We start from the raw sequence: 14,100 nt of genomic DNA on the forward strand, positions 1-14,100 counted from the left end.
ACATTTAGTCAACTTGTCCTTTTAAGTTACAAGACTCATTTCATTGCTGAATCGATCTGCAGCGCCATCGACCAGAGCAAGCACCTCCAACCATCAAGATTACATTCGTCCGAGCAGGAGAATATCCCAATCAGCAAGCAAAAGCCCAAGCTGACCTCCTGGGAACAGCGTGTGACCTGGGGAAACAACTCAGGTTCCCGTAAACCATCACAGAGACAAGGCTCAGACCAGACATCATGCTGTTGTCTGAAACATCCAAACAGGTGGTCATGCTTGAGCTTAGACGATGGAGGAGGCTAGTGAAAGGAAGAAGGAGAAGTATGCAGAGCTGGTGGAGGACTGCTGCAGACGGGGGTGGCGTGCACGGTGCATGCCTATTAAAATGGGGAGCAGGGGCTTTGCGGGAGGATCATTATGCAAGGCCTACCGCCTCCTGGGCATCACTGGAGCACACGCAGCTATCGTTAATGTTATTAAACACCTGTGCTTTTCTTACTATGACATGTCAAAATATCTGCTGTGGAAAAAGGCTATTAGAAGTTAGAGGGACATTCTGAGTGTGAATGCAGTGGTCTAGCAGCACATGGCCCAACCACCATGAATCACTCCTCCACTTTACATGTTCCATACAAATGCTTGTATGTACAGTATATTATAAACTTTGTTCATGGGTGTCACCCTGTGGGAACTCACCTGTAGTCCATACAGATGGTTCACGGATGAACAGCAGCTGCTTCTGCCTCATGGTGACCTCAAACACAGACAGGACCAGATACAAAGACCCAGTTAGCCTCACTGGTGCTCATCTCTGTGAGCAACACCAGCACCAAACTCTCCTCTACTACGCCAACCAAATCTGTCTGTATGAGATATCAGGTAACTCTGGAAATCTGTGTGACACAGTAGTTTCTACAGAGCTGAGCACTAGCTAGTGTTTACTGAAGCTTCTGGTGGAGTTATAGTAACACAGAGAGGCCACAAGTTGGTGCTGTTCTTCAGGTAGCTGATGTCATCTGTGGGCTCTGTGGTCTCATCTCCCACATTCAGCAAATCATTAGCATTTCTTTGAGCTGACCAACACACACTGAGGTATTCCCCTTATTTTGTAACTGTAGCATGTGTTTAGTCTGGTATTTTGAACATCTTTGAGTCCAATAAAGCCAAATGAAAGCATGATTTTTCTTAAAACAAGGAAGACATCTTATAATAGGATTGATTTTTTGGATACAGTCAACACTTACTGTATAAGCTTTTCCTCTAATTTCCTAATAAATTCTTCTATCAGGAGGAGGTAAGAAAACATGTTTAGATGTAGCATTTTTTTTATCTTTTGTTATTTTTTTTGTGCAAGGTCCCCAGTCACAGTTTAATATCATGGTTTCTACTGTTAATCATTTGGGTTTTAATCAGGGCTGTGTAAAGACGTGTTCAATTAAATCATTCATCATATATCTATTAATAAAAATGTTGTTCTATATAAAGTACAGTACAGGCCAAAAGTTTGGACACACCTTCTCATTCAATGCGTTTTCTTTATTTTCATGACTATTTACATTATAGATTCTCACTGAAGGCATCAGAACTATGAATAAACACATGTGGAGTTATGTACTTAACAAAAAAAGGTGAAATAACTGAAAACATGTTTTATATTCTAGTTTCTTCAAAATAGCCACCCTTTGCTCTGATTACTGCTTTGCACACTCTTGGCATTCTCTCCATGAGCTTCAAGAGGTAGTCACCTGAAATGGTTTTCCAACAGTCTTGAAGGAGTTCCCAGAGGTGTTTAGCACTTGTTGGCCCTTTTGCCTTCACTCTGCGGTCCAGCTCACCCCAAACCATCTCGATTGGGTTCAGGTCCGGTGACTGTGGAGGCCAGGTCATCTGCCGCAGCACTCCATCACTCTCCTTCTTGGTCAAATAGCCCTTACACAGCCTGGAGGTGTGTTTGGGGTCATTGTCCTGTTGAAAAATAAATGATCGTCCAACTAAACACAAACCGGATGGGATGGCATGTCGCTGCAGGATGCTGTGGTAGCCATGCTGGTTCAGTGTGCCTTCAATTTTGAATAAATCCCCAACAGTGTCACCAGCAAAACACCCCCACACCATCACACCTCCTCCTCCATGCTTCACAGTGGGAACCAGGCATGTGGAATCCATCCGTTCACCTTTTCTGCGTCTCACAAAGACACGGCGGTTGGAACCAAAGATCTCAAATTTGGACTCATCAGACCAAAGCACAGATTTCCACTGGTCTAATGTCCATTCCTTGTGTTTCTTGGCCCAAACAAATCTCTTCTGCTTGTTGCCTCTCCTTAGCAGTGGTTTCCTAGCAGCTATTTGACCATGAAGGCCTGATTGGCGCAGTCTCCTCTTAACAGTTGTTCTAGAGATGGGTCTGCTGCTAGAACTCTGTGTGGCATTCATCTGGTCTCTGATCTGAGCTGCTGTTAACTTGCCATTTCTGAGGCTGGTGACTCGGATGAACTTATCCTCAGAAGCAGAGGTGACTCTTGGTCTTCCTTTCCTGGGTCGGTCCTCATGTGTGCCAGTTTGGTTGTAGCGCTTGATGGTTTTTGCGACTCCACTTGGGGACACATTTAAAGTTTTTGCAATTTTCCGGACTGACTGACCTTCATTTCTTAAAGTAATGATGGCCACTCGTTTTTCTTTAGTTAGCTGATTGGTTCTTGCCATAATATGAATTTTAACAGTTGTCCAATAGGGCTGTCGGCTGTGTATTAACCTGACTTCTGCACAACACAACTGATGGTCCCAACCCCATTGATAAAGCAAGAAATTCCACTAATTAACCCTGATAAGGCACACCTGTGAAGTGGAAACCATTTCAGGTGACTACCTCTTGAAGCTCATGGAGAGAATGCCAAGAGTGTGCAAAGCAGTAATCAGAGCAAAGGGTGGCTATTTTGAAGAAACTAGAATATAAAACATGTTTTTAGTTATTTCACCTTTTTTTGTTAAGTGCATAACTCCACATGTGTTCATTCATAGTTTTGATGCCTTCAGTGAGAATCTACAATGTAAATAGTCATGAAAATAAAGAAAACGCATTGAATGAGAAGGTGTGTCCAAACTTTTGGCCTGTACTGTATAGCAAGGGCCTTGCTTTAGAGAGGTTGCCATCTTGCGCCGCCATGTATGTACGGCAGACCGAGTGGACAATCCAGCCAGCCAGAGAACGTGTTTCGCGTGTATAAATAAACCAACTAAGACAGCGGAAGGAAGGAAGGAGGAGGAGGAAACAGCAGAGAGTGTTAGTAGTTCGTTGATAGAGAGTAGTGAAAAGTTTTTTTTAGTTATAAAGTTTGCGAATGGACCACACTTACCACGCAACAGGAGAGAATGAACCCGAACTGTCATCTGCGAGGAAAAGAAGACGCAACTTCACTCCTTGTGATGTACTCTCTGCGGCGCTTTCCCTCCTGATGATATATCTCCCCAATGATGGTAGCACCGAATCCTATTCTGTGCAGCAAAATGTGAGCGGAAGATTCAGCCTCTCTTCTCGCCTGCTCAGCATCCAAGTTCCTCATCTGTATGCTCCGGCTCTGTATGTCTGCTACAAGAAACTCTTCAAAATTGCGTTCAAAGTCGTCCATTGCAGCTACTATAGTCCGGAGATATTGCTAGGCTAAATAAACAGCGAGCTCTGTTTACAGGCTACGCTGTCAGTCAGTGTGCGGGCTGGAGATTGGTGGAGCAGAGAGGGGAGGGGGTCCCCACTTAGAATGGTAAACGAGTATGTGTGTATGAAGTGTGTGTGTTACGCTAGAAGAGTCAGAGTTTGGGACGGAGTCTTTTACCCCCTGGAGTGTTACCGGAGTTTTTGGAGTGCTCAAATAAACTGGCCTTTTTCCCGAACGCTCCTCTGGTCTCCTGCTCATGAGGGATTCATTACAATATCGTAACATGGCTTAGATTTCTAAATAAACAGTCACCTCATCGCTAGATAGACCTACTCCTGAAAACACAACACAACTGATGGTCACAACCCCACTGATAAAGCAGGAAATTCCACTAATTAACCCTGATAAGGCACACCTGTGAAGTGGAAACCATTTCAGGTGACTACCTCTTGAAGCTCATGGAGAGAATGCCAAGAGTGTGCAAAGCAGTAATCAGAGCAAAGGGTGGCTATTTTGAAGAAACTAGAATATAAAACATGTTTTCAGTTATTTCACCTTTTTTTGTTAAGTGCATAACTCCACATGTGTTCATTCATAGTTTTGATGCCTTCAGTGAGAATCTACAATGTAAATAGTCATGAAAATAAAGAAAACGCATTGAATGAGAAGGTGTGTCCAAACTTTTGGCCTGTACTGTATATGTTGAATATGTTTTGAGTTACATGGCTGAGCTGCTGCACTGACTAAAAAAGATTCTGGGTTACATATAATTAATATGAATTAAGAGGAATTTTACCAATCGTACACTATCCATTAAAGGATTTTTCAACCTGGGCCCTATTTCCACATGTGTATGTGTGCGTATGATTCATAGGTACAGCTCGTTTTAAAATTGGTTCAGTATTGAGGGAGGCGGATGCAGCCGGCAGCCGCAAAACGAGCTAAAACGGTAGATATGGGGGCAGTTACGGCGATAGTTTAGTATCCATGTATTTGTGTGTAGCAATATTGTATCCTCACACAGTGCTAGGTATGAATTTTTTTATTATATAAATTATTAATATTGCCAAAACAAATTCAACTTTAGGTAGCCTACCAGAATAATATAATCAATTGCTTTTCCAGTCCACTAGATACATTTTGTTGTTGCAAAAAAATGGCTGAAGGGTGATGAACAGACTGAAAACTTTATCTTATTAGATAAAACAGATGTTGACAACAAACGTGGAAACTGTTATTCATGCATTCATAACCAGCTGTTTAGATTATTTCAATTCCTTGCTCTCTGGCATCAGTTAAAAATCCCTCTCGTGCCTCCAGCTCATCCAAAACTCTAGAAAACATGACCACATCACACCAATCCTGGCTCCCTACCTGTTGCTTTTAGAATTGATTTTAAGATTTTATTGATTACTTACAAAGCCCCGAGAGGCCTTGCTCCAAGTTATATAACAGATCTTTTATTGCCCTATATTCCTTTTGCACCCTGAGATCCTCAAATGCACCTTTTCTTGTTGTTCCAAGGTCAAGATTAATTCACAAAGGTGACAGAGCCTTTGCAGTCCGAGCTCCACGGGGCTGCAAATTCTGTCTCATCTTTTAAATCACTTCTGAGAACCTACCTGTTTAAAACTGCCTTTCAGTGATTTTATCTGCTTTATTATTGCATGTTTTTATTTTGTTACTTGTATTCTATTTTTATTGCTTTCATCTTGCTTTATTGCTTTGTCTTTTATTTGGTTTTGTAAAGCACTTTGTAACTGTGCTTTAAAGGGTGCTATATAAAAAAAGGTTATTATTATATTATTATTATAAAGTTTTCCTTTGGGGACATAATTAACAGTTGAAAAAGGGTAATAAATTGCAATATATTTTATCCCAATACTCACCATGTTGCAACATATATAAATCGCAATAATGTTGTATCGTGATAATATTGTATCGTGGATCCTCTGGTGATTCCCACCCCTATAATAAACGGTGGTCTTTCCCCTATGGCAGGGGTGTCAAAACTTCTGAATGACAATACCCAGGGGCCACTGCTTCTCACATCATTTGGGTTATTTTTAAAAAGACTCACTACAAATGAGACAAATTTTGTTTTGTTTTCCAGCGAAAAACTATTCAATGTTCTGCCCCTGAAAGCATCAGCCTTCACTGCTGACGTTAAGTGTCTTTGCTGTGGCCATGTCTGCTACCTAACAGGAAATACCTGCTACTTTGTAGCCCTTGGTTTACTTGTTTACCATCTGTTTATGAAAACACATTAGTTCTGCCTTTTATGTCCTACATGTAATGTATGAAATATGCTGTTGTTTTCATGTTAGCCTAACACCTTCTGAAGTAAGTAAATTATACACTATGTTATACACTAAAGTTCTGAATAAGATAATTATCAAGAGAAAACACATTAGCTCTGCCTGTGTAGTTCCTGTTTGGTGCACGTCTACAAACTGTATGACAGTCCTGCCATCATAAGGTCAACGGAAAAATGCAAAGTGATGATGCTCAATTCACAAATATTCTGTGGCTGGCCACATATAGAACATTTTGAGAGACAAGCTGAGGGCCAGACTTTGGACATGCCTGCCCTATGGCATCTACAGTATTCTATCATATCCCTGGGACTTGCTTGTCTGTCATGGGGAAAATAGACTCCAGATTTCAGATTCAGGAGAATCACAGTTTACACGTGGGCTCTAAAGAGGTTATGTCAACACTTTGGAAGCACAAACATGTCCAGGAAAAAAACTTACAGCACTGAGGGAACAGCAAATTTCCACCAGTTTAAATACTTGAAAGTGTTCTGTTGATGATGATAACTGAATCCTAAAATTAAAAACTTCTTATGCTGCAAAATATCTGGTTTACAGCACCATTGCAATGCTGCACTGTAGGATGTAAAGGAGCATTACAAAATGTGTTCATGAATGTTACAGATTTGTTCACTGAGTAACAGGAAAAAGAGTAGAGAAGCTGATCAAACCCCGGCATGTGCTGGGTTTATTTGCTTTCTAGGCGTGCTCAAAGGGCAACACTGAATCATCCACAGTGCAGTCCCCCATACTGGTTGCTGGTCTGCTGTTTTCATATATGTGAACAAGACATAAACACAAGAACAGCACACACATGACTGGTTGACATCTTTTTTTTAATCAAATTCTTCTTATCTCAACAGCATCTTTGGTTTTCTAAATACTTTGATGCAGCACCCATGACAACAGATGCCAACTTTCTTGGCTTCCTGGAATACGCTACATTTAGCAAATATTCCCACTATATTCACCGCTAAGTGCATGACCTTTGTCTTCTAGCTTAAAGTCACTTAGGTACACATGTCAAATTATACAAAAACTTCAGGTTTCTCATATTTTACATCAACAAATAAACAGGGGGAGGACAGGGAGCATCCTTACAGAGGCTGTCGATCCATCGGACAAACTGTACAATAACACAAAGTCAACAAATGTGTGGTTAGAAAAGACACTACCAGATGCAGTCAATTTAGAATTAAACATGACAGAATGTGGACTTGAATGGGAATGTAAAGGGGAATACCATGACAAGTAAAAGTTCTCGTGGCATTCCTTTAGTATGCAAATAATGAATGGGCTGAAGCAGACAACAGGAACACCACACACGTCTTTGGAACACATTTCCATATTAAAACAGAAGTCAGCTTGAGATCAGAAATTCAAATTAAGAATGAGAACAATGCAACAGGGAGGTCAATGAAAAAAAAGCACAAAAAAGCACAAATTTAAACATTAAAAATAATAATAATTACAAAAATGTTTAACAAACAAACAAACATATTCCTTGTCTGATTATTTCTTTAAATGTGAGATGGGGAGTGACATTGATATGTTTTGTACATTTCATATGAGCCATTGCTATGATTTGGCTCCTGATGAGAGCTCAGGTTCTTGGTTTCACTGCCAGCACGCGGTCCCACATTTGCACTGAGACACAAGTGTGTGCGTGCGGCATACTGTAGATGAGGATAAGCAGCCTGACACATGGAGGTTACTGAGCTCTGCGTCGCATACATGTGTTTGGCCTGCGTGTGGCCGCAAAGCCGTGTTTGCAAAAGCACTTGTATGAGCCGGCGGTGTTCACACAGCGAGCGTTCTTGCATGGACTGACACGAACTCCTGGTTCTGCACACTCATCAATGTCTGAAAAACAACAACAATAACACATATCAGAGAGGGTAAGTTAAAAAAAAAGGAAATAAAACAGTGCGTAACAGTGCCAAACACAAAGTTACTAAATACACATAACAGTCTTTGCATATACCTCTATTGGCTACTTAAAGGGGCAATAAGCGGAAATTCATCATTTCTAGATTGAAGGAATTAAAAAATCGCTATGTGAAGAACTAGAGGTGTAATTTCATCTGGAGTATAGCATGACGTAACACACCCTCTCTCTGTGTTGATCTCCAGCCCCTTGTATACAAGCCGTTCCGGCTGCGCGTTCATGTACGTTCATGTGAGCGCGTATTTTCGAAGCGAAATGGCGGAGAGGGGAACGAAACTTTCACCTGAAGACGACCAGGATCCGACGTTACCTCTAAAGAAACAACGGTCGTTGGCAAAGAAGTTGTCGGATAAAGAAAGGGACAGAACCTGGATTAACATTGGCCTTGCATTTCCAAGGTGGAGAGCACTGCGAGAGCTAAAGGGGCTACAATCTGACTCAGAGCTAGCTCTTCTTCTCCTGGACAGGTACAACATAAAGTCAAATGTCTGTTTTAATTAGTGTTACAGTAACGTTAAGCACATGTTGCTATGTCGATTCAATTAAATTTAATGTTACAATCGTAGCATGGGTTAATGTCCGGAGCTTGGGTTATTAGCGGCTCGGTCCCAGCAATGGGTCAGGCGTTACGGTTGTGTTAGGTGAGTAGCCTGGCAGCCCAGCTAACATTTGCAATTAGCATTGTAAAATGTAGCAGCTATGGAGCGCTTCTACCAGCTCTTCTAGTCACTGAGCCTCGCCTCCATCTCAGCAAATATATTACATTTATTACAGGTACCATCATCATTGAAGTAGGCAGGGAAATAGCTAAACACAGCAGAGACCGAGAGTGAGTGAAAGACATCGCTAACTGCTAAACTAAGTTTAGACGAGGCGAGTGGGGGGTGGTGGGGGTGAGGGGGTGGAGAGCAGAGGTAGAGGGAGGAGTGGCTCATGACACACTTTGTTTCGGTCTACAGGCAGTGCACAACAGCAAACATAGCGGTGAAACGATTTCGCTTTTGCCCCTTTAAAGGGAAAGTTGGTTCCAAAATAAAAAATATATATATTTCCTCTTACCTGTAGTGCTATTTATCTGTCTAGATTGTTTTGCTGTGAGTTGCTGAGTGTTGGTGATATCGGCCGTAGAGATGTCTGCCTACTCTTCAGTATAATAGCACTGCATAGCACTCGGCTTGTGGTGCTCAAAGCACCAAAAACTACACTTGAACAACTCACAGCAATCTTAAGAGCTATATCGTCGACTACTGGACTTGCTTGAGTTTCACCTCTCATCCAAAAGTCTGAAGTGAAGTCTCTAACTGAAGTTTCGAACTGAAGAAGCTTCTTGGCTGAGAGGTGAAACGTCTCTAAGATACTAAAGTCCAGTTGCCTATGATATAGCACTTGAGATAACTGTGACCTGGATGACTGAGAATCTTTACCAACTCACAGCAATGTCTCTTTCCAGAAACCATGACCCGGTTACTCAAGACAATCCACAGACCGTGTTGTAAAAAGTTTCATATAGGAACTATTTTCATTCTACCCAACTACACCCACCAACTGTATCACTGTGCAGAAGGTAAGGTGCATCTACTCATAGACAAGAGGCAAGAGTTAGTGACAATGTGAGATGTAAATAATAATGGCATCCTCCTTGGCTGAGCTGTAACATTAGTAGATGCAGTAGATGCATGCTTCCTTCTTCAGTAGCAAGAAAATAGTTTCTACATGAAACTGCTCACAAGGTCCGTGGATTATCTTGAATAACCGGGTCATGATTTCTGTAAAGAGACATTGCTGTTGAGTTAGTCAGATGTATTTTTTGGCACTCTGAGCGCCACAAGCCGAGTGCCATCAAGTTCCAGTATATTGGAGAGAAGGCAGACATCACTATGGCTGATATCTCCAATACTCTGCAACTCACACCAAAACAATCTAGACTGAAACAGCACTACAGGTGAGAGGCAAAATATGTATTTTTGATTTTGGGGTGGACTGTCCCTTTAAAATGTGGTAAATAATTAATGAAAAAAATCTATTTTTGTAAGACTAGCAAGGACAAACCTATACAGCGGGTGCGGGAGTGGTCCAGCCTAAAGCCTGTGTTACATTCACACATGGTGCCCAGATAGGAGCGGACACAGCGGCCGTTTGCACAGCTGCATTCGTCTGAATCCTCCTCTGAACTGTCACCTTTTACAGACAAACAGGCAGGGGAGATGTGGGAAGAAAACAATGGTTAGCTGGGGGGAAATAGTCAAGAATGTCTGACATATGATTGTATATTGACAAAAAATGGTGGATAGTTTTACCTGGGTTGTAGTTGGCAAAAGCTGCCAGGAAATCCTGCTCCCCATCAGACTCAGTCTCCAGATGCATCTCACACAGACGACTGAACATCTCTGAACACAAAGAATAAATGTCGTCTTAGTTTAAAGGAAAGGAACAGCAGAAATCGGCCATCAAATCCAAGCGGCCAGTTGAATTCAGTTTGCTCACCTGAGTTTCGGGGTGGACAGGTGTTACACTCGGGCCCCCAGCCACGGCCGTAGTGACAGCAGCACTCTGAGTAGGTCACCACCATGCCGTTCCTGGGCTCGCTGCAGATCAAGCCCTCATCGACCTGCAGGAAACACACGTCTTTGTGGGCTGCAGTGCGATCTGGATAGAAAAGGAGGATTAAAAAACATGAAATGTTAACTATAGCTTCACAATTAAAGGTAAAATGTAAGAATTAAGGCACTATCAGATTCACATAAAAATTCCAGTACATGGTTCAAGTACAGGAAGCCACATTCAGCCAGTCTCTGAGCTCTAAGAATAATATCAAGTTTTCTGAGTAAAGCAGTGTTATGCAAATCAGTGGAAGATGTTAACAACCAAAGATTAAAATGTATGTAAATTTGTAACTTTAAGGGTTAAATATCATCAAGGTGTATTCAGCATTTGTAAAGCTTAAAAGCATATACAGTATTTGACATCTAATTGCATTGTTGTGATAACCACAATTACAGATGATGGATGTTGATCACATGATAGAATATCTTAATAAATGCCAGACTGACTTAAATATGCTGCAGTGAAAAAAAATATATCTCAGAGAGAAGTAAGTGCATGCTCATTGGGGTTCAGGGTAATGGACGTCAGGAGCCTATCCAAACATGCATAAGTAAGAGTGCAGAAATGAGTCCACCCCTTAAAATAGTGAGTACCTGTGTGAAGCCTATAGTAGCTGTGATAAGTTAGATATACAGCAGTCCTCTGTAAGTAAAAGATACAACAAAAGAAAAGCCTAACTAAACCTGCTACCTATTGTTTGTCTAGTATGGAGATCTGGTCATGGCACATGGAAGCTACGTTTTAAAGCTTTAGTTGGTAACTTTTATAAAAAATAACCTTTTGTCATATTTGCTGAAAATGCATCCACACAGTAGTATTAAAAATCGTATTTCTCTGCCTCCTCTTACTGATTATAAGGGCCTTAACGCACATGAACGAAAACAACCAATCACAGCTGAGGAGTCTCTGAGGCAGCTGTCAATCTCTACTCGTGAATTGTGGTCAAACTGTCCAACTAGGCAGCTCTTCAAATATGAATCAAGATTCTGTTATTGCATTGCCTATTTCTCACATCAAATGAGTTTAGAAACAATTTTAAGTGCACTGTTTAGCTGTATCTGAGAAAGCTTGTGACCAGCTACCACGTTAGAAACAGTTGAGCCAAAACAACGCACCGCCCACTGGCTGGGGCATGCTTTCTCATTTTACAGCTAAACAGTACAGTAAAATATGTTTCTGAAAACTTCTAAGGTGAGAAATAGGCAACACAGAAAGTCTTGTTTCATATTTGATCAGCGCTGCCTAATTTGACAGTTTGTGCAACGTTGCTTGATGCTTAAGGGTTGTGTTGTGTTTCGCTTATGGTTGTGTGAATACACGAATGGCTGAAGTGCAGTACTGTAATGTGTAGTATGTGTTTTCATGTTTTTATAGTGTATGCATTTTCATTTCTTCTGGACTATTATTGTAAGGCAGCAATACTTGTGCAGCTCCTGTGTCTAAGACAAAGTTCCCTCGGGGGACAATAAAGTATGTCGTAACGAATTGTATTGAAGGATATCGCATCATTTCATATCGAAGGGTATGGTATCACATTGAAGGGTATCGCATTGCATTGTATTGTATTGTATTGTATCGTATCATGTCGTATCTTATCGAAGGATATTGTATTGCATCGAAGGGTATCGTATCATATCGAAGGGCATTGTAGTGTATCAAAGAGTATCGTATTGTATCGAAGGGTATCATATTGTATCATATCGCATGGTATCGTACCTTACGTATCATTTCGTATCGAAGGGTATCGTAACACATTGAAGGGAATCGCAATGTATCGTATCAAAGGGTATTGCATTGTATTGTATTGTGTCGTATCTTATAGAAGGATATCGTATTGCATCGAATGGTATCACATATTATCGAAGGGCATCGTATTGTATCGTATCATAGCCTAAGGTATTGCATCGCATCGTATCATATCATATCGCATCGTATCGTTTAACCACAGTTCCCAAGCCAAGATTAACATGATTGACAGCTGTGTAAGAGATTCCTTGGCTGTGATTTTTTGTTTACTAACAGTCGCAGCAGATTTTTCACATATTATCTGCTTTATGTGCTTCTGTATGGATTTAGTGACATTTTGACATTTCTAGCATATATGACAAATCTATTTTAATAAAAGTTTCCAACTGTAGCTTTAATAGATTAAATTATTTATTATTTATTTATTGATTATTTATTTATTCACACACACGAAAACCAATGTCATAAATACAAACGACACTGAAAAAAAATTAACACAAGCACTTATCAATTAGTGTAAGATTGATGGCTGTGTGATTAAGTGGCTGCGTGTGTTGCACTGATTATGAAGACACAGTTTGCTCTAATTAGGCAAACAGCTTCTTGTTACAGCTCCCTTATGCTGTAATTGTGAAGACAGAGTATATAATAGTGTCATTTTTCGGTCTGCTGGTTGCAATGCATCACACCTAAACAATCCTATAGCGATAATCACAGATGTTAAACGAGCCATATTAAAGATGTTCATTACTCTGTAAGAAATGGCAGCTGGAAACATGAAAGTACTGTGAATCACATATCTTACATGCAAAATGATCATCAGTGAGGTCAAGCCATTCTTCACTAAATGAAGATCTGTCTTTTCTCTACCAGAACAAATCAATTTTATCATCTATAACAGCACAAATTGTTTCTGGAAAAATAGACATGCAGAGAAAATGCTAAAAGTAATCACTTTTTTTTCTCACACTGAACATGCTCAGATATTGCTTCGTCTGCATCAATGCCTCAATTCCATATGTATTTTTTTAATAACTACACAAAGTGGTATCTCTCCAAAGAATGGGAAAGCGTTTTTATAAAGTTGGTAAGAGGGAAAACATAAAGCCAGTACAGGCCAGATGGGACACAAGTTGGGAGGAATTAAAAGGAGCAACATGAGCGGCAGATGTCGAGGTAAGCCAAAACTCATTTGGATCGGTCATGCTCAGGTGAGCTGACGCTGATTTTACCCACCGTCATAGACGCACTGTTTCAGCGCTGCACTGAAGGTGAGGGGAGGGTCGCAAAAACAGTGAAAGGAGCCGGGCGTGTTCTCACACCTCCCATTCTTACAGTACGAGGGGTCCTGGCACTCATTCACATCTGCAAAGGGCACCACAGACACTGGTTACAGTATGAACATCTGCTTGGGGCCAGCTCTTAGTCTGTAGGTGGTGGACACAATAATTTTTAAAAATGTGCTACATCATGAAATTCATTACAATTATCCTGCATTATGTAAAGTTTACTGCATAGTCTTTGCGAATATATTAAAAATACATTGATTCAACTTTCAGCTTTAACAAGTTGCAGACAGTTGAATCAACTCTGACACAACAAAAAATGAACATTTTAAGCTTGAAGTGATACTGTAATGGTTTGGATAACAATGTTCAGTGGGTGCTGTTATTGTGTCCACCCCTAGTTTAATTTCTGTTTACGTTTCTACCATAAATGTTGCATGCAAAGTTCTGCTTATGACAAAAATTAGCTTCAGTCATGCATAACACTGCAGCTGGTCTCTAGTAAACATGCAACCAGTCTGTGATATCTGCACAAAGGCTGCAGGTTAAAA

General features: G+C 40.8%; 1 protein-coding gene across 4 annotated transcripts in view; it reads right to left on the minus strand.

The window, feature by feature from the left end:
- Window positions 1-6,782: 6,782 nt before the first annotated feature.
- Window positions 6,783-14,100, minus strand: part of ltbp3 (latent transforming growth factor beta binding protein 3) — a 57,362-nt gene continuing 50,044 nt past the window's right edge. For 3 of the 4 annotated variants that reach the window (XM_033609854.2, XM_033609828.2, XM_033609819.2), the window contains 5 exons: window positions 13,500-13,628; window positions 10,398-10,559; window positions 10,211-10,300; window positions 9,963-10,091; window positions 6,783-7,828 (listed from right to left, as the gene is read on the minus strand). In XM_033609854.2, the coding sequence (XP_033465745.1) occupies window positions 7,677-7,828; window positions 9,963-10,091; window positions 10,211-10,300; window positions 10,398-10,559; window positions 13,500-13,628 (662 nt within the window). In that variant the 3' untranslated portion in view covers window positions 6,783-7,676. The remainder of the gene's footprint in view (window positions 7,829-9,962; window positions 10,092-10,210; window positions 10,301-10,397; window positions 10,560-13,499; window positions 13,629-14,100) is intronic. The other variant, XM_033609837.2, reaches the window with a different exon arrangement.

This window comes from Epinephelus lanceolatus, chromosome 11, assembly GCF_041903045.1.
Source record: "Epinephelus lanceolatus isolate andai-2023 chromosome 11, ASM4190304v1, whole genome shotgun sequence".
Taxonomy (NCBI): domain Eukaryota; kingdom Metazoa; phylum Chordata; class Actinopteri; order Perciformes; family Serranidae; genus Epinephelus; species Epinephelus lanceolatus.